Genomic DNA, 26,832 nt, shown 5'->3' on the forward strand with positions numbered 1-26,832 from the left:
AAATATTCAAAGTAATTTAATTTATTCATTGTCAATAAAAAAATTTAATTGAATTAGTTTCAAATAAAAATTTAACTTTATAAATTTCAAATGTTTATATACCACATTAAATTAAAATAGTCTTATTTTAGGTAAATTAATTTTTAGTATTATCTTAGTCTTAATCAATCCAAATATATTTTTTATTTTTAATTTTTCATACAACATATAGATAAAGATAATTTAAGTAAGTAATATATTTTCTCAAATATAAAATTTTAGTATTTTCAATTCATTCCTATATTTAGTCAACAGTCTGTTCAGATTTAATAATAAAAAATCTATTATTTTTCTTTAATTTTTGTTTTAAAAAAAAACCTGAAAAACTGGAGGACCGATTCTACTATACAAACTGCAACAAAAATTAATGGTAACAGTTATCCCGAAACAGAAACCTTCCCTGCGAATCCTTCTCTCGCGTACTCTTTATTATTACAGTCACACAATTTTATTGCTGTGCTGGCTCCTTCTCTTCCTTAACTTCCATGAACCCAAAAAAAAAAAAAAAACTATATATATACTAATATGTGTTCTAACTTTTCTCCTTGCCTAGTTTTCTCGTAAGCCATTTTTATATTTACCCTGCTTGTAGCAGGGTGAAATATCTTGTTGTTATCATTGTTAGTTATTTTCTTCATTTCATTTCTCCAACACATAATGGAGCTCAACGCTGAAAAATCTATCATCGTTAGAAATGAGCAAAATGCAATTATCCCACATGAAAAACCTAACTACAACACTATTCATTCATCCCGCAAGAACACAAGGGGGTCCAAGAACATTTTCAAGGTGGCGCTGTTCATGATGCGAGGGCGTTCCCGAAAATCGAAAATGCTTGTGGATGATGAGTCCAAGAGCGTGTGGAGGAAGATCGTGGGGTCCATGCGACCACTGCACCTGCAAGGCGACCAATCTCCACGGCACCATAACAGTGCAAGCATTCCTCAATCTAAAACGATAGTCACCTCAACGCCGTTTGAGAATGACGTAGATCACGGAGATGATGCGTTTGATTCTGCTTCGGAATACTCGCCGTCTCCGAGTAGCAGCCGCTACGCCTCGGCCGTTGGACTGAACGAAATGGTGCAGGAAGCGGAGAATGAAGAAGATGGTGTTAAGGGGAGGAATACTAATGGTGATAACAACGATGGAGAAGGGGATGAGATGATTGATGCGAAGGCGGAAGAATTCATTGCTGAGTTTTACCACCAAATGAGGTTGCAACGCTTTGATGTTGTTGATAGCCATTACCAAGAGATAAGCATGCGATCATTAGGGTTATGAACCACTTCAGCCTATGTCGTGTCTCGTGCTTCCTTCGCTTCTGATATTGCACCCTGTGCATGCATGGAGTTCTCAGCCAGAATTTCCATCTTGTTTTTGTTTCCATTTTTTGGTAGAGGGTTAATTATAAAAATAACCTTTCTCAAAAAGAGGTATAAATATAATACGATTTTATTTAAAAATACATACACGTATAAAGTGTTGTTGTACTTTTAAAAAAATCATTATTGATACTTGAAGGAAGGTTGAAAGAGATGAGTTTTGAGGTGGCTGTGAAGAAAATCTAAATGCAGAAGGACATAAGTTGATTGCATATGGCCTCTGTTGAGAATGTCTTACGTCGATTTACAGTGGTAGACCATCTATATAATAGTCTAATAGTTAGCTGATATTAGATGGTCATGTTCTTTTGAATTAGTTAAGACTTTATGTAATTCTATTATAAGCTAGTTACTTATTACTAGTCTATATTGTGGTCTTGGCTAACGTTCAAGAGATTCAAGTAAATTGAGCTTTCTTATTTGAGTTATAATTAATATCTTCAGAATTGTTGTATCCGATTTTTGTATGTTTTCATCAAGAATTGATTGATCAAGTAGATGCACTTTCAATCGGTGGAAGCTTTGATGGAAAGAGATTTTCTATGGAAGAAAAGTGGTGGAGAGGTGTTCTTAGGAAGAAGAGAACCTACAACAAATACTATTTTAGATAATAATATAAAATTTTAGGTAAAGGGTTTTTTTAGTCATGATCTAGGGAATGTGTCTATTTGTAATAGATGGTTTTTATAAAGATAATAATTTTAAAATAATTCTCTAAAATTTTGTAACAAACACATTTTTTTAATTTTAGAGAATTATAGTTACAGAAGTTTAAGATGAAAAAAAAAAAAGTATTGAAAGATAATGTATATTGAAATAGTAGTGACCCAAAAGCAAAATTTGACATATTTCAATGGTTGTGTTGAAGTACAAAATCAAAAATTTTGTCTTTAAGTATAATAATAAGGATAAAATTTTCAAAATTAAAACTACAAACTTAATTTAAAAAATAGAATGCATTGTTTCTTTACTACATATCAATAAATTCATTATTCTTCAAAATTGTCTTCATAGTCTTCAATCACCTGCCTTAATCAAATCTATTAAACTTTCATGTAAACACTAGATAATTGCATGTATATAGTAACGAGAGTTTCAAAATCGTTGAGAATAACGGGGATTTAAAAACTATCGAAAATAACATGTGTTTAAAAACTGTCGGGAATAACAGAGGTTTCAAAATCACTGGGAGTAACGAGAGTTTCAAAAGATCGTCGAAAAGTAATTATTTTCTAAGGGATTGTAAAAATCGTCGGTAATCCGTTAGTAATGCTATATCTTACAAAGAAAAAACAAATTGCGAGTAATATAATTAATGGAGAGTTAAAATCGCCAAAAATGCTAAATATATCTTTGTTAAAAATAATTTTTTTTGTGAAGTAACTATAATTAATGAAAAAAATTTGAAAAGAAATACTTAAAAAATGTCACAAATCTATAAATAGATTTTTTTTTGCACAAATTTAAATGGAAAAAAATCATTTTTTACATATAGTTAAAAAGTAATCAAATTTAAAAAAATATTTTCTATTCCTTTTTATTTACTAAAACTAATAAGTTAAATAAAAAATTAATGTTTATGCTTCAAGTATTAATTTTTTTATTTGATACTTTCAATTTCAGTTCTCTAAAAACACCTTGTATAGATTGTTGGTCCACAATCAATGTAGGGATGAAACCCAAAGAGGCTGCTTTCAGAGAGAGATGGTGTAATTCGAAATATAATGTTTGAAAACATATATTTGAGATTATAGAATTTAGAACTTAATCTGAAACCGGAAAATACTTTCAGATTATAAAATTTGAAGGGACAAAAATATGAAAATACTTCAAATTTTTAATTTTTTTTTATAGAGGTATTTTTGGAATTACAAAACTTATGGGTGCCTGAACAATGTATGAGGGTGCAGGAAGGAGCAGCCCAGCGTAGAGAACAATGTTGCCCATTCAAATATTCGTAACTTTATGACTACTTTCTGCATCTCCATATTTTCTAACTACACCACAAATTATTTTAAAATACCCCTTTTACCCTTTGTGATCTATTTCTGTTACCATTTTTGTGCTTCATTGTAGATGCAACATTGGCTATGGCACCATTGTGAACATGCATACTATGAGCATGATACCTTATGAACATGTATATTTGGTCTAAGTATCAAAATGCTTCATTCTCTACAACGCTTTATTGGCCGAAGAATAATTTCTAGATTTAACAATTCCGAAGTGAAAAAAGAGAGCTAATTTTGGATCTAGAAGAAAAATATTAATTCTGAATTATATGAAAAAATTAATTTTGAATTGTACAAGAAGTGAAAAAAATAATTTCAAAATTATATAATCTAAAATTATTCTTTTTTGTTCCACATTATACCATTCGAAATACAACACTTAATTTTTTAAATTTTAAATTATATAACTTAATTTTTTTTAGATCATTCAATCTGAAATCTTTCCAATAAGATGGTAGGGAGGAATATATTGTACATTTCTAAGTGGATATGGAGATGTAAGAAGAAATCAGAAAACAATTATCCATATCTATATAAAAGACCAACTGGAATATTGACAAAATGACAAAGTAGAAGAAAAATCCTTCAATAAATTTGATTTCAATTTTTTATGATGTAAGTATCTTTACTTATATTTTAATTTATTTTATGTTAAATTATTATTGATTATACTTTAACTAATAATTTGTAGGTATTTGCATGGAGTTTCTATCATTGATGAGAATGAAAATGTCTATGGATTCTTAAATCCCTCATATATTAATCCCACTTGAAATGAGAATGAAAATGTCTATGGATTCTTAAATCCCTCATATATTAATCCCACTTGAACAAAGAAATGTGAAATCCAATCATACATCACTAACATCCCGGAAAAAAAGTCGACAATTATTACTATTTCATGTTTTAAATATTTACTAACTCTCTTCATGAATGATATAAAGGTCATTGACACTTACTTGTCTTATCCACGGTTGAGTCTTATCCACGGTTGACAAGACTATTGTGTTGTTCCATTCCCTACACAAGAGGTCATCCATACATTTGAATAACATGATTGATAAGTACACTATAAACTTAACTATGTATGTTACTAATTAAGCATCTACTAACGCGATTTTTTTTATTAATCAGTTTATGGCGTGAATATAACATTTTTAAAAAGTCAATTCAATTCAAATTATTGAAACGGATCACACTAAAAAATTGTAATTTTTTTCATTCTCTTTTCAAAATTTACTAATATTAACTTTTACTTTATATTGAATTATTGTATAATCGACTATCAAGAAGTTACTTTATATTTGAATTATTATATAAATGTAAAGTAATTTATTATGTGAAACAGTGATCAGTTAATAAGTTATTGTTCGACGGAATTCATAATCAATTATTAAACTCTCTTTATTAAAAGTTTGACAGAAAATGTGAAATTTTAGTCATTATATATGACTTGCAACAGACTGAACTTTGCATTTATTCAGTACTTGGTTGTGATGCAAGAAAAGGAACAATATGGTTTTATTTAAAACTATATATTTCAGATATACATGCACAAGAAGATATCAAAATAATAATGCATAAAGTTACAACAATTTCTGTTCTACACTCTAAATATAAAAATGGAACAGAGAGAGAACACTAAAAATCATAATCCAAGCTAGAAGTAGAAGGTTACATAAATAGATAGAAGAAAACATATTTTCAAGCTATTGAATTATCCTGTGTGTTACCAGTAGCCACTGAGACCTTGCTGAGCCTGCTTGGTGATATCTTGGCAGCATTACATCTACCTTTTTTGTGATTGGAACCATGAAGACCATAAACTGCTCTATATGCCAGTGCTCTTCCAAAGTGCCATTTTTCAGGATTGTTTACACTTGATGATGGTTGAACAGTGTTGTCTGAGTTATCAGCATTGTCTTTCTCAGAAGACATTCTTTTGTGTTTTTTGTTTTCTGAATAATGCAAGACAGGAAGAAGTGGAACTTTGTGGAGGGAAGGGGATAGATCACACTACCTTTTATATATATAGGAAATATAAAAAAACTTAAAGTTGGATATTTTGGGAACGACATGGCCAGTGTTAAAGATGATAAAAGAGAGAAGGAATACTTCTAGGGACCTCTTCACTACTTTTAAGACTATTTATATACTGACTTGGATAAGAAGGAACAATATATACCAATGTTCTTAGTAAGTATGAACAAGCTACTCTCTATGCGGAAAGTTTCCAACTGAACTTTGTAGTGCACAGAAAACAGCAGACAAGATTGGATTGCTTTTGTTGTTTCTTATTTGCTTCTTTTATTCTTAATTGGAGAAGTAAGTAATGTATAATATGATTTAAGAGACCCTAGGTTAAACTAGTATTGTAAGACCAATTTCTTTTTTTAATGTTTAATGGGAACTATTTAAAAAAATTAAAATTTTATGTTATATTTAATATATAAACTAGAATTTAATTACTCTATCTCACTTATAAGGTTTTATTATTTCTCTGAATTATTTTATTCAAATTAGTTCTACAATTTTTCTAAGATCTTGAAATCGTTTTTACCTTTTCTTTAATAAGAAACACATTTTAGAAAATAATAAATTTTAGAACAATATGAATAGATTAAAATTGTGTTTTCTAATGGTGAAATAAAGCTCTCCTAGAGTTTTGGTGAGAAAGTGCAGCGATTAGGGTTTGATAGTCGGGTGTTTTATGGTTGACGGCTAGGATTTTGTTATCCTATGTTGTTTTTTAGATGCGCGTGATTGGCAGTTTACAACTAGGATTTTTTTTCTAGATTTCTTGTTGTAGTATGTTTTGCAGGATGATTATCTGATCAATGTCTTATTTACCACTGTTCTTGTGTTGGTAGGTCACTAGTGTTTTTTTCCTAGCAACTCGATTTGTCGGACGTTTGAAGCGCTAATTTTCTTTAGTCGGATGAGGACAAATTCTTTCAGTTTTCAATTTTCTTGGTGCTTTAAGAACTAAGATTTCTCTTCATAGTCAAACCATCTTATGTGGCTCAAGCACAAAAGAAGACTTTTGCACAAGTCTTGAATAATGTTTGTGATATCACTCTTTCACAATTTCATTCTCCTTGCATCAAAGAAGATTTGATATTTGTTCATATTGATGAAGATGTGTATCTCACAGATCTTGAAGAGGGTAAGTATCACCTTCATGGAAGAATAGTACTATCCAAAGGTGACAAATCTCCTACTCATATGGATGTTTGCAAAATAACTAGATCTTGCCTTGAAATATCTTGGATCTTGAAAATTTATTTCTTTGGAATTTTTTTTATGAATTTGCTTTCTCTTCCCATGAAGACATGAGAAGGGTCTTATCCTTGGAAATCCGGGAGAAGGAGAGCTTTTGCTCGTGTACCTGGTCGTATCAACCAAGGCCACAAGCATTGTAATCGCACAAGGGGCATGCGAACAAAGGCCTATATACTTCGTCAGCCGAGTGTTGCAAGATCCAAAAATCCGGTACCAGATGATCGGGAAGGTAGTCTTGGCGCTAGTGCACACAGCTAGGAGATTGTACCATTACTTCCAAAGCCACGAAATAGTCGTCAAAGCTGATTGTCCCATTAGCAAGGTCCTCCGAAAACCCGAGCTCTCCGACAGAATGATAGCATGGTCAGTCGAGCTGTCAAAATTCGAGATCAAGTATGAACCGAGATAGCCTATCAAATCTTAGTGTTTGACTGACTTCATATCAAAATTACAGGACGACCCTACTGAAGAGGAATGATGGGTTTTGTATGTAGATGGCTCATCTAATAAATGCGAGAACGGTGCGAACATAGTCCTTGATTGAATGATCATGTGCAAATATAAAACAATAATAATAATATTACAACATCAATTATGTCTAAAATAATCATAATTAAATATAAGAATTAAAAACACTGATAAAGTATATAATATTTAAAAACTAACAAAATGGACTTTAAAAAATTGAAAAATAGTTAAATAGTTATAAAAGATACTGTTAATCAATGAATCTCGAATTAATATTTTGCATGATTATGAGACATGTTATAACAATGTATCTCAAATAATTAGTTACCGATAAGTACTAGAAAAACACTAATAAAACGTCATATATTTGAAATTAATAAATATTTTATAATAATTATGGAAAACATATGTAATAAATTTGTTATCGGAAATATCGTATATATTAGATATGCACTCAAACTATAAAATGTATTATTTTATCCATTTGAATTGAGTTTAAATTATTTTCTAAAACGATACCAAATATACCTTATCGAAATTTGTTAAGATTTTCTTTCTTAATAAATTTCAGACAAAAAGAAATATGTATATACATCAAAAGAGAGAGAAACAATTTTCATGCATAATAAACTTAAATGCTTTAAAATATGTGATTTTGAGTTCTAACAGAATTCTAGACAAACACCTTCATAATTCACTCTTCCATTTGATCTCGAAAGATCACCATAACTTCAAAATAATCATAACAATAATATTTTTTCAATATAAACATATAATCTAAACATATTAAAAAAATTAAATATTTAACCTATACAAAAATTATTCAAATGTCATACATTTTAAGATACTGAAAAAATAATAAATAAAAATAAATACAAAAAAATACTAAACATATTAAAAATAAACACTAACAAACAAAAAAACCAATCTAAACATATATAAAAAATAAAGATTTACTGAATCACGACTCACGAGCACCACCAACAAATACTATACACAAAAGAAAAACACCAACTTACAACAATCCTAGGTAAAAAAAAAGCAAGTTAGAGCATCGTCAAACCCACGGTCCAGCTAATCCAATGAGAAAAATAAAACAAAAAATTATTATAATCGATTATCGACATGATGATAAGTAACTCAGGAATATATTCTCTCATAAAATATAGTTCAAAATTGATTATGTACCTAAAAAGATGGGATTGAAAATGATATAAAAAATAAGTTTATGATCGATTATGTATAGTTTTGAACTGACTGATTATCTCATATTACATACTCAGAATTGATTATGTATCATTTTGAACTAAAGACATAATCAATTATGCCACATTACAAATTTACATAATCGGTTAGGCAATATTATGTATCGTTTTGAATTGAACTGATCATCTCACATTACACACTCAGTTGATTATGTATCATTTTGAACTAAAGACATGTCATGCCACATTACAAACTCGCATAAATTTGAACGAAAGGTATAACCAATTATGTCTATTTACACGTACACATAGTCGGTTATGTGGTTGAGATAATTATTATGGACGTATCTCTTCTCTTTTTTCAACCATTAAACCTTATCTTCATGCATGAATACAAGACCTCAAGCTCAAGGCACGAGAACGAACAACAAAGGTGAGACTATGTGTGCATTAACTCAGTTTTTAATCTACCAATTCAAACCTTTAGCTTCAATTAGTGGTCACAGGAATCAACACTGTATGCGTGGTGCAGAATCTTAACTGAAAAGAGCACATACTTTATTGTACTGACTCTATCTTGAACACATTTTCAGATAAAGCAAACGGTAAGGATTCAAAGTGAGAAACAGTTTGCCTGATTCAGAGAAAGATTTATCTCAACTACGTGTATTGTGGTACAACTTGAACCTCACTTTGGGCTCATTAATGAAAAATCTAAGCATAATAACACGTCAAATTCTTCCTGCACCATATCAATTCTAACATCCAATCTCTGCTATTTGAAATGACAAAAATCTCCTCAAAAATACAAAAATGACTATAAATAAAAAGAGGGCGTGGATAAAAATTACTTTCAAAACTTTATTTCCAAAAATATTCCAGATTTAAATTTCCAAACCACATTTTTGAATTTTGAAAATTCTTATCCAGAATGCATTTTCAATTTTGTGTTCTGAACTTTATTTCCGACATGTATTTTTTTATTTGTAATTTATATTTATTATTTTAGATTTTCAAATCTGGAATAAGGATAATTTTGAAAAATTTGAAAAATATAGGGTGCAGGTTAAAGTGATATGATGCAGGAAGAAATTGTCTAATAACACTTGGCCGAAGGGTAACCCTCGTCAACTCTACATTTACTCCCCCTATTAATGGCAAATCGCTTAAACAAACTTGGTTTTGTAAAGCAAAATGGAACTTAATCGTATTGGGGGGCTTACGTCCAAAAGCTATTATTATTTAAGCATTATTTCAGTCGCATGCTGAATTTTACTCGCATTAATATTTTCAAGACAGTGGAAGTAAATGCCTTTCAGACACTCTCAAGGTAAAGTTAAGAAAGACAACTTTGACTGGTCATAGGCGAATCAACAAATATAACCAACAAGATATGTAGTTACTGAAAAAAGCATGGGTAGTTTCTAATGGAAGATATACACAAGGAACATATATATGTACAATTCATTGCCTTTTGCGAGATTGCATCATCAATTACAATTTTATATATATCCCTTTCTTGTGGAGGAAACCAGCAAAAATACCCCAGAATAAAATCTCAACCGTTACAAAGGCCATTGTACCCCACCTTTCGGAATGAAGTATGGCCTGCATTAAAGCTTCAGTGGCGTCAACCTGCATATTAAATTACCAAATAACCAAATTTACTAATTAAGTATGAAAAAGGTAATTGCAGCGATATCCCTCCACCAAAAATGCAGTTGTGACAAATTAAGGAATGCTAGAAAAACGTAGTTTTCACAATTCTCGCCATATGGAAACAAACCATGCTATATTTGTTCGACTATGAAAATGGAGTTAAATAGCTTTTAGTTTACATTTTGCTTGTGTAGAGGGTGAAAAATACTTTGAATCATTTCAATTGCAGTGGACAAAATATGTGAATAGTTATGTATATAGGTTGCACTGTACATTCAGCACTGTCACTTTTTTCTCGTACAAAGCAAGTGTGAAGCAATTTATGATTCCAAATTCACCAGGTACTCAAACAAGTATAATCTACACATCCTCCACAAACAAAGAAGGCAAACGGTTTGGTTAGTATTTGGGCAAATGCCACTTGACAGGGCAATAGCAGTTTAATTCTAATTCCAAAGAGGAGTTTACAGAAATCTAGGATGGGGAATGTTAACTCTCATTAGTAAAAGTTTAATCTTCAAAGGAAAAACAAGCTCTAGGTATAAACTTATAATAAAAGAGGAGATATTCAAAGAATCATTCGGAAACAAACATTACCAAATTATTTTCAGGAGCATGCCAATAGAAACCCTGGATAACTGCTGGGAAAATGTCACAAGCTGCCAATGCATATACAATAAGAGCATTCATTCCCATCCATTGCAGTAAAATTGTAGGCTTTCTGTGATGTTCTATGTCAACCTGCAAGAAAATATGTTTCGATGAAGTTGCATGTTTTTAAACATTAGCCAGCAATTATAGTCCCCTATTAAGAACAGAATGTCAATATGTTTTTTGGCAGTGATTCAATTGGATTAAAAAATGGGCTCAACAATGGGTGGGTGGCTGCTTATAGGCTCAACAACTGCACCACATAAGGCTATCGGGCTGTATGGGTCCAAACAATGGCCCTCAAAACACATGTACATTTGTCCATTGGGAGTAGGAGATTAACTGCATGAAGGCCTACCACCTTTTGTTTATTTGCCTATAATCTCCGCTTTCCTGGGATATAAATTATTTCTACTTAGAACACTAAGATGAACTTACAATGTAATAGATGGCAGTCAAGACTAAGCCCGATGCCCCCGCTGTTATGCACATGTAGCTTAACGTGTACAGTGCTTTTGATAAAGGAATTCCTGAAAAACTATTCTGCTGTTAGAGAATAGAACCTTTTTTTATATTAAGAAATTTATAATTAGAAGAGTACCTAAAATCTCCAGAATGTATCCTACTAACAATAGAGCGAAGGAAAACACAGACCAAAGAAGTACCCTCTTCTTGTTATCCTGAATGGACAAGACACCAGTTGAATCATAGAAATAGACATATCCCAGGGACAAATTTAAATCTTCCACCTAAGGCATCATAAAGGAATCATAATCGAAACCTGCAAAAGTACAATTATGCGCCCAAATTGCAATCCCATGAAACAAGTAATCACGGCCATCAGTGAACTGGAAGATTAAAGAAAATTAATTAGCAGACATTACATTGATTATATTTTAAAGCTGTCAATGCCAATCTAATCTCAAGGATAAAAATACCAATACACGAGAGAACAGTGAAAACATATTAACATAACATAAATAAGTACTCCCCAAAAAATCAATAAAATATCTTGTTTTTGGTGACTCAAATTATAAGATTTAAAACATCATTTTCAATGGCACTCTAATAATTATAAAAGAAGGGATAAAAGGAGGGAGCAGGAAATGTTTTTCCACCTCAAAATACCCTCAGGATCAAATGGTGCAAGGCACCATCCAGGTGAATTTGGAGGCAAGGGTCCATAGTCAGGAGAGTTGACACTACACTCCTGAAAATGAAAATCACGAATAAGATCATTTAACAGATAAGATAAATTAAATTTGAGGCGGCAGTAGATTCAATAAAGGAATAAGGTGTCACTGAGAGGATAAATAACCTCTGTTCTTATGTACACAGGTCGCTGGTATAAATGATCTTCACCAAGAATTAATCTATCAACAAATCCCACAGCATTACAAGGAGGTTCAAGACTGCCCCGCACTTCACAATGAACCTGACAAACAAATATGGTATGTTGAGTTCATTCTCCATGATAACAAAAATACATAACTACAAACCAATTTTTTTCCCGTAGCTAGGGAGAGTCATAAAAATAACACATAATTTAAAAATGATAATAATCACGAAAACCAACCCATCATAATCTATGAAAAATGAAATTAAATGCCAATCATCATAATGTGACACTACACACATCTGCATCTATTCTCTAATATTTATGGATTATCTATGAATAATAATCTCTTTAGATTATTGTTTTCTCAGTTCATTAAGTACGCTACATCATTTTTAACTAGCAAGATGCTTTGCTGCTAGTCTACGATAGTTCATTTTATTAAATGCAAATTAAAGTTTGACTTTTAAAAAGCGAAGATCCATGGATTAGTCAAAGAGAGGGTTTGTGATATTTTGAAGTACAAAACAGAAGCTTATATGCCATCCGAATACTAAACAACTACTTGATAGTATAAGCAAATTTCCAAGGTAACTGTTTGGCCAATTTTAGAATTATAAAAAATAGATTTGTCACAAAAAGAGGTTTTCACTAGCATATAGTTTAGCTTATGTAATTATAAATGTTGTAAGTTCACAACAATGCTCTTATTGGTTAACCAAGCAACTTATTAACAAACAGAAGGGGATACTAAATATGCAATTCTATTTCTAAACAAAATACAACAATTGTAAACACTCTGATCTATGAGAATTAACCATGATCAATAGACAGTTTATGAATAATTCCAAAAATTATGAGTTTCTTTTTCTGAAAATTAAGGGAGGGGTTTCATAAATTATATTGACTATCAGCAATAATAACCCAAATTACATGTAACAGAGTCCAAACAAAAACCTCCCTACTATATTTTAAGAGTCGCTTTTTTACCAGAATTGGAGATGTATAGGGGTTATATACTTGTCACAGATTCCACAAAGGATATCAGCAACAAAAAACAAATTATATGTTGACTTTGTCTACTGTATGCAATGAGTCATGAGTTAAGTGCACAAGAAGAAATAATAAATAAAAAATTTATCATATGTCTTTCAGAATTCAACAAAACAGTGACAATCCTCACACTTTGGATAATTGATAAATGACTGGGCCCAAGCAAATTAGAATGTTCAAAATTCCAATTTGGAACGTAGAGACCATAGAGCAAGCAAAGGTACACAGAGCATAGTAAGATAGAAAACATCCTGCATAAAGAAACAAGCAATCAGCGCCAAAGAATATCATAAGGCAAGCAAAGGTAGTGATGCTGAGAGCTAGTATCTTGGATCCATTAATGTAACCTGAATTTCATTTATATATTTATTTTTGCAAATAGTAGCTTGAAAAGTTTATAAAAGATATGTTTAGGCTTTTGAATAAAGGTCGCATTTAGCCTAACAATGTGAAGGTCAAAATTTCATGATTCACAACTAGTCCATTATTAATCTTTTGTAACAAAGTTCAGGTGCAAGTTGTAGCATTAGTTTATATTGAATTGTCAGGTTCTAATGATAGCTGAGACATTTTCATCTCAAGAGACTAAAATCCAATCAACAAAAGTTGGAATTAAATCAGAATACGCAGAAAAAAATGTTTATCTTAATCAAGTTTTCACCTTAAAATCCAGCATAGTGAACTGTATATCAAAAAGATCCATGACACATGACAAGTACGTCCATTTCATAATGTCAAAAATTAAAACTTAAGAGCATTATAGAACCCAAAGTAATATGCATCATTTCATGAATCAGGTGACAGAATCTGCATCGGTATGTATGAGAATTAGCATAAAGAAATCATCTACTATACAAACATTTATAAGAAAATGACAAAAGCATGGCATTGTTATGTGTATTTTATAGTGATATTCAACATAGAAATCTAAACTTTTAATTGCCAAGCTCAATCCCCTGAAAAAAACTAAACACAAGAAAAGTAAACTAACCACTGGATGGAGTATTTCCTCACAAAAGCTGCCGGTGAGTCAACCAAAATATTATGGTTTACAAGCCAAATCTCTGATATTGAGGCCAAGAAATATCCAATAGATATCCTCTGGGTACCATACAAAGAAATCATGCATCAAACTCATGACAATTTATAAAAATTAAAGTGATAGGTGATTGCTTATTTTCTTAAGTGTCAACCTTTTTTTCTCAGCAGTAATACCTATATCCTAAAATAGTACAATAGATATCCAATAGATATCCTCTGGATACCATACAAAAAAATTATGCATCAAACTGATGACACATTTATAAAAATTAAAGTGATAGGTGATTGATTATTTTCTTAAGTGTCAACCTTTTTTTCTCAGCAGTAATACCTATATCCTAAAATAGTACAACTAATTTCAATGACATATGACCCTTCTACTTATCGCAAATCTGAAACCATCCTTAACATAAAACATTACTGAGAAAACATTGGATGTACTTTCCCAACACAATTCACCAAGCATTGACTATAGTCAAAAAGTGACATTATAAAGATAGCAAGTGAAAATCACTCATTAACCTATAGATAAAACAGATAAGTTATTTGACAAAATACCAATTAAACTGCCAATTGTTAGTAGCATGTAGTGAATCATAAATAAAATTACATGTACAACAATAATACAAAACCTACTGAATTAGAAATAACCGAAAGAAAAAAGCAATAAGTTACGGTTAACAAATTTACTGATAGCAGCTACCTGAAGTACACCAAACCAGCGAATCTTGCTCAAATCAACTCCATACGTCAATTTGCCACGTCCATGGAAATACCCACCTATGAATAAGTTTCAGACAAAAGCATTAAAGCAAGGGTTTTTTTCAGTTGCGTCCCTTATACATACATATAGAGAGAGAATTACTACAAATACACAAAACCTGGATTTAAATAATATGGACAATGAATAACAAGTTGCTCAAAAGAATACATGGGAACCTTGCGTGACAAGTTTCAGCGGGTAGCATACCTTGAAGTAACAGCCCCAAAAGGAAAAGCTTAATTGTCCTCAATACAACCTTTTTCGTGGCTTTCGGTTTGCTAGAGACTTTCTGAAAGATTGTCCAAGAACGAAAACTTCATTCAAAGTTATTGTTATTTCATTATTTGAGCGCCTATAAATAAGAAAGCCATAAACCCTAAACAGCACTCATTAAGTGATATACAGTACAAACCCGCAGCATAGAACACGAGTTTCGTAAATTTTACGAAAATTTGGGAGATTGCGTACCTTGAATACAAGAGCAATCGAAACGCCAACCACAAAGAGAAAAAATGGCATTACAAAATCGGCTAGCGTCACCCCAAACCATGGTGAATGATTCAAGGACGGGAATTCTCTTCCCACATTATCAACTAATATCATCAACTGCAGCAGAGTTTAAGAGATTCATTTTAATGCAAGAAGAAGCAACTACAATCCAGTTATTGAAATCACAAGATGGATACAAGTAAGTAACTGACAGTAAAATTAAAAAATAATTGTCTTATAAGCTAATTTTCTTCGCGTTGTTTAATCGATGGTAAGCAATTAACGCTAAGCTAGTAAAAGTATTTAGAACCGTGTTGAATTAGTGGCGCTTTCGATTGAATGATAAACATGAAGTAATTGAAGTGATGAAGGAAGTAGCGGAGACGAACCGCAACGGTTAGACCGCGGAAGACATCGAGAGAAGCAAGGCGTTGGTTAGGAACGGAAAGAGAGGGTAAAGATAGCGTGTCCGTGTGACTGAATGGCAAAGAAGTAATAGTGTCTTCATTTTGATGAAGGATATGAATTGAAGAATCAAAATCATGGTTGATGATGAGAGGTCTTTCCTGTTCTTCTGCAACACCATCATCTACCTCACTCGGCATTTCTTCCCACGAACTCCTCTTCGTTCCACTCCAAGTCTCCCACGAGGCTATTTTAGTACTTTTGTCGTTAGGTGGGGCTTCTGTATTTGGGCTGAAGCCCGTATCATAGTTTAAAAAATGCACAATTGCTCCCTGCACCATATCATTGCACCCAATTCCAATGGAAAAGATGAAAATGCCTTAATGTATTATTTGTTGTTTTGCGGATTTTTTTATCTGAAATGGGTCCAAATTTTTATATCCAGAACACAAAAAATTCTTCCGATCTATTTTTTCGGAATGTATTACTTTCTATTCAGGATTTTCATTTTTGGAATAAAGATTATTTTTTGAATTTTAAAGTTGAAAAATGTTATGTATAGGAAGAATTTGTCTAAAAAATATGGAATGTACTATAAATTAACCTGGATTGTAGAGTTCAAAATGAATTTCTTTTAAAAAATACATTCCAACTTATATAATCTAAAATTCTATAATTTAGAATGATTTATCTTTAAAACATATTTCTAAAGTATAGAATCCGAAAAGGATTTTTGGATCCAATAGTACTTTCTTAATTCTGTAATCTATAATCTATTTTTAAAAAAATATTTTAGATTGTAAAATTTAGAAGTATATTACGATCCAAGAGCTGTAAAGAGAAAAAAAAATTACAATTTTTAATTATAAAATCTAGAATGTATTTTTAGTTTTGTGTTCAGAATTTTTTTTCCAGTATGTATTTTGTTATTTCTCAATTATAATTATTATTTTGGATTTTTTAATTTAGAATAAGGGTAGTTTTGGAAATTTAAAAAATTGATATGGTGGAGGTTAAAATTGATATGGTGCAGGAAGAATTTGCCTTTTTACAATGGGATGATAGGAGTTATGGAGATGCATGAAGAAAGAGACTACGCCTCCAGTATAATCGGCCAATCTTTTACAATTATAGTTTATATTATTAATTATTAATAAATGTGATTAAATGGATGATTTTTTTGTAAATAAGAGTTGAAGCAAATAAATTTGCTTAGGTGGAAGAGTGATTTCTTAATGAATAGTAATTAAAATATTATCTTTTGTATTTAAGTAAAAATTTAACGGAGAATATAGGTTTTGAAAAAACAAATTTTTAATCAGTTTATTTTGTCTTTTATCAGTGAGAATATATCCACAATAATCATATTTTTATATGTAGTTTTTCGCATTAATTCACTGTAAAATTACATTAACTAATAATTATTTTTCTTCCGTTCTAATTGAGATATTAAAAGTTTGTATCTTCTTTATTTTAAAGATTTCTATTTTTTTTTTCTTTTGTTTTGCATTCGATTTGTCAAAAAAAATAGTAATGATTTTCTTTGACTTTTTGTTTATATATATATATATAATTCAATTTATGCCATATTTATAGATACCCAAATCATTAAAAAATTAAATAGTTATAATGAGATATAAATGAATTGTATAATAATAACATATAACACCTATAACTAAGTTATAATATAATTTATGTGTCTTCAATATTATATTTAAATATTATATTAAATGATCAATTGAACCGTTTGAATTTAGTTTCTATTAATTATTTCTAATAATAGTTTGAACTCAATTATAGTATACAATGGTACTATCTAATTCTAATATACAATAGTACTCAAACAATTTACACTCTTGGATTATAATTTAAAATATACAATTTGGAGAGTGAAATCAACTAACTTTTTAAATATTTTTATCCTTTGACTGTAACCGGTCAAAAATTGATCAGTCAACCATTCCAAATCATATTTTTTAAATATTTAATGCATTAAAAAATACATTAAATATTATTTTACCTTTTTTACCAAATTTATTTTTGTCCTAGTTTTCAGACAATAAGCTCTCTTAAGACCGTTATTAAAACCACAACTTTATATTAATCATGACCTAGGTGGCGATGGTGCATAAAACAAGTTACACTTTTTTTTCTCTTGGTACTGCATTTGCATGATTTTGCTATGATCCAACTACATGTCATTTAAGGCTGGGAAAAAAAGGGAAGGAAAATAAAAGTTTAGCAAATTTCGCAGTAGTTTTCCTAAAATTAATCTGTAATACAAGCTTCTTAATTCGACCATCCTCAATCATAGTTTTCTGTTTCTGTCATTACATTATTCTTTCTCCAAATTTAATATAGCACAAGATGTCCTTTAGCATCCAAAAGCTTACCCAGTTTTTCTGCCACCGTAGTTAAAGTCGCATCGCTCTTGCAGAATGCAAACCTGATGTATCTCTTCTGGTAGGAATAACGTAGGTTAGAAACTTCATCTGATGATAAGTTTGTATGAAAAAATCCTCGTCCTGGAACAGCCACTACCCCTGCTTCTAGTATTAGTTTCTTCACAAATTCTACCTGTGAACAACAAAACATTTATTGCTAGAAAACAGTAGAACAATCAAATTGTTACTTATATGGAGTCAAGGAATAGTTACTACACTAATATCCACAAGAGAAGAGAGTAAAGAGTGCACATACATCTGAAAGTAGACAATTGTCAGGAAGCTCAGCAAATAAAAAGAAGGAGCCCTGAGGTATAAACTCAATCTTGAAACCTACTCCCCCTAGCAAATTTATGATATAGTCTCTTTTTGATTGATAATCCTGCATAGATTAAAAATAACACCAGGAAAAAGACAATTAAGAAATATAGCATTTTGTTCTGAGGAGAGTGAATACTGCCATCAAATGTAATTTGATCTCTTACACTTCGTAGTGATTCAAAGTATTCAGGAGGACTTCTCAAAGCACTCAACGCAGCTTCCTGAAAAGGTGCCGGAGCACAATCTGTAAGTCTAATGTGGATATTTTTTATAGCAGATGCAAGAAAAGTTGGTGCAATTGCCCATCCAACCCTCCAACCTGATGATACATGACAGATCAACAGTGAGTTAGTTCTTCATAGAAATAATGATAAAGCTAAAAAACTTCCAGCTTTCACGTGTTTACCTGTGACACTAAATGCTTTGGACAAAGAAGATGTTATTATAGTCCGCTCTTGCATTCCAGGAAATGAGACAAGGGATATATGTTTTAGATTGTCATACGTTATGTGTTCATATACCTACATAAAGAATCCAAAACAAGGCAAAACATACATTATATAAAGAAATGCTCTACTCTTACATATTTTAAATTCCCAGTAACTTCTATGCTTATGCTAAAACATGCAGAGAAGTACCACAATCCAAGTTAAAAGCAGATAAAAGTGATTACTTTTCCAAGAGAAATCAATTAATAGAAAAAAATAAGTATACTATGATGAGATAGTTAGCATGCCTAAGCTGTGCCCCTCAAACCACACACACATGTGCGCTCGCGCAAGGGCAGAAGAAGAATCATATATCAGACGTGTATATCTAATTCTTTTAATTCATGCCACAATATCATGTTTAAATCCTGAAATTGTACAAAGTAAAGGAGTACATACTTCATCTGTTATAGCCAGGCAATTCCTGCTGCAGCATTCTCCAGCAATAATCTCAAGTTCCCCTTTTGTGAAAACTTTGCCAGTAGGATTGTGAGGACTGTTTAAACTTTTTGTCAGCATTTTGTATTTCATGTCATGAAACTGAACATTTTTAACAGACATTTGTGACGTGTAATAAAAAAATTTGTAGTGTGTGATTGCTTTTATTATAACAGTCGCTGCAAGCATCCGAAATAATGAAAGGAAAACAAGCATCTCCTCAATGCTTAACCCTTTCTAATAAGCCTGCAAAAGAGAAATTTGCAACCACATAAAAAAAAGGAAATACTGCCATTGCCTCCGCAAAATTCGGCATATCAGATGCGTAATACTTGGGAATGGATAATACGAATCATTTGTAACATGCAAAATTTAAAATGATTACAAGCTTAAACCATAAATTGATAGGAATAGCATTTATAATTCACATCTTTACTTTAAAAAATTCACTGAATCGCTAATCTAATGGTTGAATTGAAGGATATCAAGGGAACTAATCTGAGGAAGGAGGCTTCCCCAGATGAGGATGAAGTCTATCTAAAGTGGAGGCAATAATGAATTTGTAACCTGTTCAGTACTACGACTTTAGTTCTCTCAGTAAATGATCCGAGTAATTTGCTTGAATCCAGGGTCCATTGAGGTGGATCAAGTGGCACGTGAATCTGTCCAATTAAGTTTACAAAAACAAGGAGACATTACACACATAAAGGACAAACAAAAAATTACAAAATGTAGTATCAATAACACATCCGAAGACAACAAACATCCTGAACCTGCTAAGAGCAAGTGTGTTAGTGTAAATTGTGTTTGTTATTTAGAGGATGATACTCTATATAAAACATTGCATTCTTCATCATTGAAGAAAAGTAAATTCCCTAATTTTACACTTCATAATCTGAGTTCTTTCTCTTTCCTTGTGTAAATCTCTACAGGATCATTGAATCAGGTGAACATGCATTGTACACAGAAAAATGGACACAACACCCACAGAAAGAAAGCTACACTACTAATCATTGTTCATAAATCATGAGTAACAATATATGATACAAACATAAACAAGGTAGAAGATAGCAAGCTTACAGGGACTCCACCGGCCAGGGTAACACATCCTTCATATGATTCATAGGAAGGGTCGAATAGTATGACCTCGTCACCCGGGTCAATTGCTGTTTGAAACAGAACATTCAACAACTCATAACCTTAAAGTTTGTAAACTAAACTAACAATGCTACGAGAACAAGAAAACAGAACACACTTGCAAAGATTGCAGCCGCAAAGGCCTCGCTTTGACCGCAGCAAATAGCTACGTCCGTAAGAGGGTCGATATCTAAACCATGCCTTTCCTTCATCATCTTGGCCAAGTTGTCGCATACACCTTGCACGTGCCTAGTTTAATTTCATCAATTGTTGGGAAAATGAAGACATGCAGAAGTTAAGCAAGGAAGTTAGGTTATGGTAGTAGTTGTTTGATGCTGTGTGAAGTGAAGAAACCTGTACTGGTTGAAGTCGGAGTTGATGGCGGAAACGGCGGCGATTTTTATGTGGGGAGGGGCGGGGAAGTCGGGGAAGCCCTCGGCGAGGTTGATGGCGCTGCATCGCTGAGCGAGGTGGGAGAGTTCTTGAATGGAAGAGGGTATGATCTTCTTTGCTCTGCGTGACAACTTTCTTTCCATTGCTTTTATTTGTTTTTCTCTTTCTTAGCACTTCATCTCGTGCCTTATCTTTATCTGTACAGTGATTAGCCTCTGAACCGGGTTTTTTTACCATACTGGGACATTTTTTTTCTATTTAACAAAATGAGCTTATTTTTTTAAAAATTATAAATTTAGATAAATCGTGTGAACTTCTTCCGTGATTCATCAAATTGGCATGGCTTTTTCATCAACGACTTACTCAAATTTTTAGTTTTTTAAAAAATGACCTCATTTTAATAAAATGAGAAAAAAAAATAGTTCCACAATGTTTAAAAAGAAAACCTCTGAACCCGCTTTTAACTACAACTCACTTCTTAAAAAAAATTATACTTCAATATACAATTTTTTTTCTAAAATTTCAATTTTTATATAAAATTACAAAAATATCTTTTTCTATATCATCAATGGCTCAAATTAAAAACACAAACTTAATCATTTTTAAAATTAATATTTATGTAAATTTATTTTATATTTTCATATAAAATATTATTATATTATTTTTAGGGGTTCTTAAATGAAAAATATTTTTTAATGTGAATAGTTATCATCACCCAAAATATTAAGATGCCATGGGAGGTGTGATAAAAAAACAAACAAAAAAAGAAGGAAAAAATAAGATGATGTATATAAAATAAGGGGGAAAACCTATTCATGTGAATAAATGGAAATAAAATATGTTTTTGGCTAATTTAACAAAGGGTGTAATCTTTTATTAAATTTATCAAAATGGTTAAATTACAAAATTTGTAAGGAAAAAAAGTAAATTTTGCACAGAAAGAGGAGTTTATAAAGAAAAGTGTACTTTCAATCGTGTTTCCAAAAATTCTTTCTACTATTTTTTAAATTGTTTATTAAAAGCACAAGTTTAACATTATATTATATATTTTTATTTTTATTTTAAATTGTGCCTGTAAACATAAGTTTACTGTTTTTTTTACTCTGTGTAAACAAGAATAAAGAGATTGATTTTAAATTAAATGAATTCTCATTGAAAGAGTGATGGAAGACCATCTGGAAGAACACATATTGGGTCTTTAACTAGAGTCATGGCTAGAAGAATGGAAAAAGAAGGAATTCATAAAACTCTATTTTTATGGAGAATTAATTTTTAACTTTTCTTCCAAATTTCCTAACCTTATAAATTTGTAAAAAGTAGTATATGCTTTATTTTGGGCTTGTATTTTGGCCATTATCTTGAGTCAATTTTCATGGGTCATGTATTGGACCAATTAGAAGGGTGTAAATAGAAAAAGAAAGAGTCTAGCTAGAGTTACAATTGAGCCTTGGACCCAATGCAACTCTAGACCATCTAGGGTGCACAAATAAATTACTAGAGTGCAAATAGAAAGCATGGAGTGACAAGGAAGGCATGAAGGTCCACATGGCATCTCCTTAATGGAGAGGATTCTCTCCAATTAGAGGAGGACACTTGTCAACCTCTAATTGGAGAGGATTTGCTCCAATTAGAGAGAGTCATTTGTCCTTCTATGAGTGGAGAGTTTTTAGGGTTAAAGTTTGCACCTTGGCTACACAGAGCACTATAAACACAAGTGCTAGCCCTCTTGAAAATCATATTTGAATTGATAACGAAATGTTGCCCAAGTTGCTAGCTCATTTTTCTTCAAATTCTCACTCTCAAGTTTGCACTTCTATTAGTGTTTTGCTTGAATCTTCTTAAAAGTTGGTCACACCTCTTCTAAGCCTCTACCTCTCCTCTTCATTTCATCTTCACCACACTTCAATTCAGCCATTGATGTCACTTTCAAGTCCACTCTTCCGCAACATACACAACTACAAAAAAAAAAGCCAAAACAAGCTAGTTTTGCATCAAAGAGTGTAGTATATATAAAAAGATTTGATCTCATCTATTCCAAAATTGTAACTATATAGACAAAGAAATAATATAAACCTAATTATGTCTATTTAATCAACTGATTATGTCATATAAGAACTAATTATATCATATAATAGCTGATGTATAATTTTCTTAATAATTAATTATATCATATAATAACTGGTATATAATTTCATTAATACTTCTCCTCAAGTGGGAGAGTGTAAGCTGCTCTCTTGCCAAGCGATTTTGTAAAAATAATTGCCAACTACACCGTTGTAGAAACATAACATGGATGAATCACACTTGTTTGGAGTTTTTCCCTGACAATCAATCTCAATGTGTTTTGTAAGTTCGGGAAGATCTGAATAAGCTTCAATATATAAAGCTAGTTGATTATCACAAAATAACGAAGTCGATTTGTGCAATTCAACATTCAAATCCCGAAGCATATATCTCAACCAAGCCAATTTCATACAAGTATTTGGCGACGAACGTGATACATTCGTTTGTTTCTTCAATTTCCAAGAGATGAGGGATGATCCTAGAAAAACACATAAATAAGACACATAACGCCTTGTAGTACGACTTCCTCCCTAATCTGAATCACAATATGCATTAAAAGTTAAATTATTTTTAGATGGTAGAAAAAAGACCTTGACCTGGCGTCCCTTTAATATATCTAAGAACCCGCAACACTGTTTCCCAATGTCGCTTTCGGGGTGTGTTCGTAAATTGACTAAGGGTACGTATTGAATATACTATGTCAGGTTTGGTATATGTCAAGTATATTAATCTTCTAACCAGTCTCCGATACTTGCTCGGGTCATGAAGTATTTCGCATCTTCATTTGTCAGTTTTAAGTTTTGCTCCATTAGAAATTTTTCTGCCTTCACACTTGATAATCCCATGTTTTGTAAAATATCCATTGCATATTTTCTTTAAGACATAAAGAAGTTGAATATGACGAGTGGAGCGGCGGAGAGGAGGTTCATCGAGGGTCGAAATTGGTGACAATGGAGGGTTCTGACGTTGCGGAAGGTGAGGAAGAAGACAGAGTAGGCAATGGAGAGTGAGATGAGGATGGTATGATTGTTTCTGGGAATGAGGATTCTGGAATAGCAACATCCGAGGAATGTGTAGGTGATTCGGAATTGTGATAAAGTAAGGGAATATGTCATGACTGATGGATATTTTTTTGGTTTGTAAATAAATAAATAAAATGTATACCCCGTTTGGCCATGTGGATACCCTATAAGACACAAATAGATGCACGATGATCAAATTTTTGTTTAGGAAGAACATTGGTCGTGTAACATTCACAACCAAAGACCGGTAAATCTGCAAGAGAAGAAGGACGGTTACATAAGACTTCAAATGGAGATTTGTTGGATAACAATGGTATTTCAATTTATGAGGTAAATGACACATTCTCCTAGAATTCAAGTGAAACATTTAATTCAACCATGAGAAAGCAAACAACATTTAAAATATACCAATGTTTTCAACTTTCTTTTTTTTCATTTAGGTTAGCCCAACTTTATTTATTTTTTCAAAACAATAGCGCTCACTTAATCCACTCTAAAATTTTATAATTCAATATTATTCTTTTGATTTGCGTCCGTTTATCATATGATACTAGGCCCACATTGAAAGATAGATCTCACGTTGTAAGATCGATGTTAAATTATGTAGTTTCCAACCTTTTTAGGGTAGGCTTTTTGACCAATGCTATTCGAACGTAAATAACGTATGAACGTTCCCATCTTTTTTATTGTGGTCATTTTTTTTCTGTCGGATACTATTTTTGTAGTGAATTTAGTTTTTATTTAAATGACATGTTCTTATAAATAATTATTTGAGTGTCAAAATATTAATTTTCTTATATTTATTTATAATCTTTTATGAGTTAAGTTGGTATTATAAATACTAGTGATAAAACTTAGGGCATATCATTAAAAAAGCTAGCTTATCTGACTGAAAATGTATTATTAAATTATTATTTTTACATATAATTGGATAAAAAAAATTGTATACAGTGATGAGAATGGAATAGATCGTAAGACTCCTTACCAAACCATCAGGACCAATTGTAGTGGTTACATAATTCAAGAAAGAAAATATAGTAAAATTATGATGTGAGGTTTAAAAATAAATATATAGTAAATGATAAATTTGTAATTAAATAATATAAAAGAATATTAAAATAATATTATTGGAAATTGTAATATGGTTGTATAGGAAAATGGGTTCTTCATATATCATTCAATGCTCATTCAAGAAGAATTTATAACATTTTCTGAATTTGAAATCTCCAATAGCATATTGACAACTCTCCTTCTTCAAAACTATGAATAATAGGATCAATACAAATAGAAATATATCATACTCACTTACGTACACAGCTAGCTAGCTTAGCAAGAGTTGCTGCAATAATATTACACGTTTTTTTTTTCTTTTTACAAGATTCTCTAAAATTGCCAGTGATAAAGAATGCGATGTATATGTATATGCAGCCAATAAACCTATAAAATATCTCACAAAGCCCATACATATCTTCCTCTGGTTTTTGTCCATCTCTTACCACAGAAACAAATCGTTATAATTTGTTTTAACTGTTGTGAGAAATGTTAAACGATGATGATGAGACAATATCTATGGTAGAGGATAAAACACCGACAAATGGTGCGGCCATTAATACACAACCATATATCGCTCTACCTCGTAACCAAAACCCTTTCATTCTTCTCTGTGTTCTTCTCTTTCTCGTTGTTTCTTCACTTTCATTCCCTCTGAAACAACCCATTTCCAATTCAACAACATGACTAATCTTCCTCTTCTCTTCACCTTTTCCTCCATTATTTTTCTCCTATCATCACCTGCATTAGCCACCGCCACCCAAACTACCTCAGCAGTGGGAAAAGACCAAGTTCCACGATTAATGTGCAATGAGTGCGAGCTTCCACCTCCACCCCCACCTCCAGAAATAAATTGTCCACTGCCACCCTCACCTCCGCCGCCGATACCGTCATCACCTCCACCACCCTCACCTCCGCCGCCGATACCACCATCACCTCCACCACCACCAGCTGTTGTTGAATGTCCACCGCCGCCAAGACCACCGTGTGGAGGTGGAGGTATTGACTGCTTGCTACCCCCTATACCGGGGACACCAGAGGAACCGAAATATTTATCGCCACCGAGGCTTCCGTACCTTCCAGGAACACTAGATCTTGACGGGATCATGAGCGGTGCAAAGATGATACACTTTTCAAGCCCTAGTTACTTCTCCTTGCAATTCTTCATTTTTGTCTTCCTTCTTTGCCTTCCTTATTACTTGTTCATCTGATACATGCATTATTGTTTCCATAATTCTTCTCCTCTCTCGGTGAACGAGGAAAACAAACTGTGAAAGAGAAGAGGGAAGAAAATGAAAAACAATAGAAGTATCTTGACTGAAGCGTCAATTTGTTGTTTAGTTTAGGTTTGTGCATGTCTTTGATAACTGTTGAATGTACCATCAAATAAATTACTGCAACTTCCAGAGTGATATCTCTTTATCTGTTCTCTTTATATATATCTTGCATCTCATGCAGCAGTGAGCTTCAAAATCTGAAAAAAGTAATTAGCATATCAATTAATTGTAAGTTGTAAAATACAAATAAAGATAGGATTAATTATTAAATTAAATCTCAACATTAGGCAAAATACATATTTTAATATTATAAATTTATATTTTTATAATCTAATTTTTTTATATAAATTACACACCTCAAGTGATATTTGCATAAAAAGTTTATTTTTCATTATAATTAAAAATATTTA

The 26,832-nt window shown here is 31.7% G+C and overlaps 3 protein-coding genes across 3 annotated transcripts; 1 reads left to right on the forward strand and 2 right to left on the reverse strand.

The window, feature by feature from the left end:
* The first annotated feature begins 589 nt into the window (after positions 1 to 589).
* Positions 590 to 1,855, forward strand: LOC137828246 (uncharacterized). Its single transcript, XM_068634729.1, has one exon. The coding sequence runs from the start codon at positions 697 to 699 to the stop codon at positions 1,321 to 1,323; it is 627 nt and encodes a 208-aa protein (XP_068490830.1). The 5' UTR covers positions 590 to 696; the 3' UTR covers positions 1,324 to 1,855.
* Positions 1,856 to 9,790: 7,935 nt separating this feature from the next.
* LOC137830221 (uncharacterized) lies at positions 9,791 to 16,023 on the reverse strand. The gene is made up of 13 exons (XM_068637414.1): positions 15,773 to 16,023; positions 15,363 to 15,500; positions 15,102 to 15,183; positions 14,835 to 14,911; positions 14,082 to 14,191; positions 13,221 to 13,341; positions 12,020 to 12,136; positions 11,820 to 11,911; positions 11,483 to 11,549; positions 11,303 to 11,381; positions 11,140 to 11,231; positions 10,648 to 10,791; positions 9,791 to 10,026 (listed from the first exon to the last, which is right to left on the reverse strand). Exons 1-13 carry the CDS (start codon positions 15,986 to 15,988, stop codon positions 9,886 to 9,888), a joined length of 1,476 nt encoding a protein of 491 aa, XP_068493515.1. The 5' UTR covers positions 15,989 to 16,023; the 3' UTR covers positions 9,791 to 9,885.
* A 2,002-nt stretch (positions 16,024 to 18,025) lies between these two features.
* Positions 18,026 to 21,205, reverse strand: LOC137830222 (uncharacterized). Its single transcript, XM_068637415.1, has 9 exons — positions 20,971 to 21,205; positions 20,735 to 20,865; positions 20,560 to 20,645; positions 20,047 to 20,141; positions 19,441 to 19,537; positions 18,960 to 19,074; positions 18,718 to 18,872; positions 18,489 to 18,614; positions 18,026 to 18,365 (listed from the first exon to the last, which is right to left on the reverse strand). Exons 1-9 carry the CDS (start codon positions 21,150 to 21,152, stop codon positions 18,141 to 18,143), a joined length of 1,212 nt encoding a protein of 403 aa, XP_068493516.1. The 5' UTR covers positions 21,153 to 21,205; the 3' UTR covers positions 18,026 to 18,140.
* Between the last annotated feature and the right edge of the window lie 5,627 nt (positions 21,206 to 26,832).

The sequence above is a fragment of the Phaseolus vulgaris genome, chromosome 7 (assembly GCF_000499845.2).
Source record: "Phaseolus vulgaris cultivar G19833 chromosome 7, P. vulgaris v2.0, whole genome shotgun sequence".
Taxonomy (NCBI): domain Eukaryota; kingdom Viridiplantae; phylum Streptophyta; class Magnoliopsida; order Fabales; family Fabaceae; genus Phaseolus; species Phaseolus vulgaris.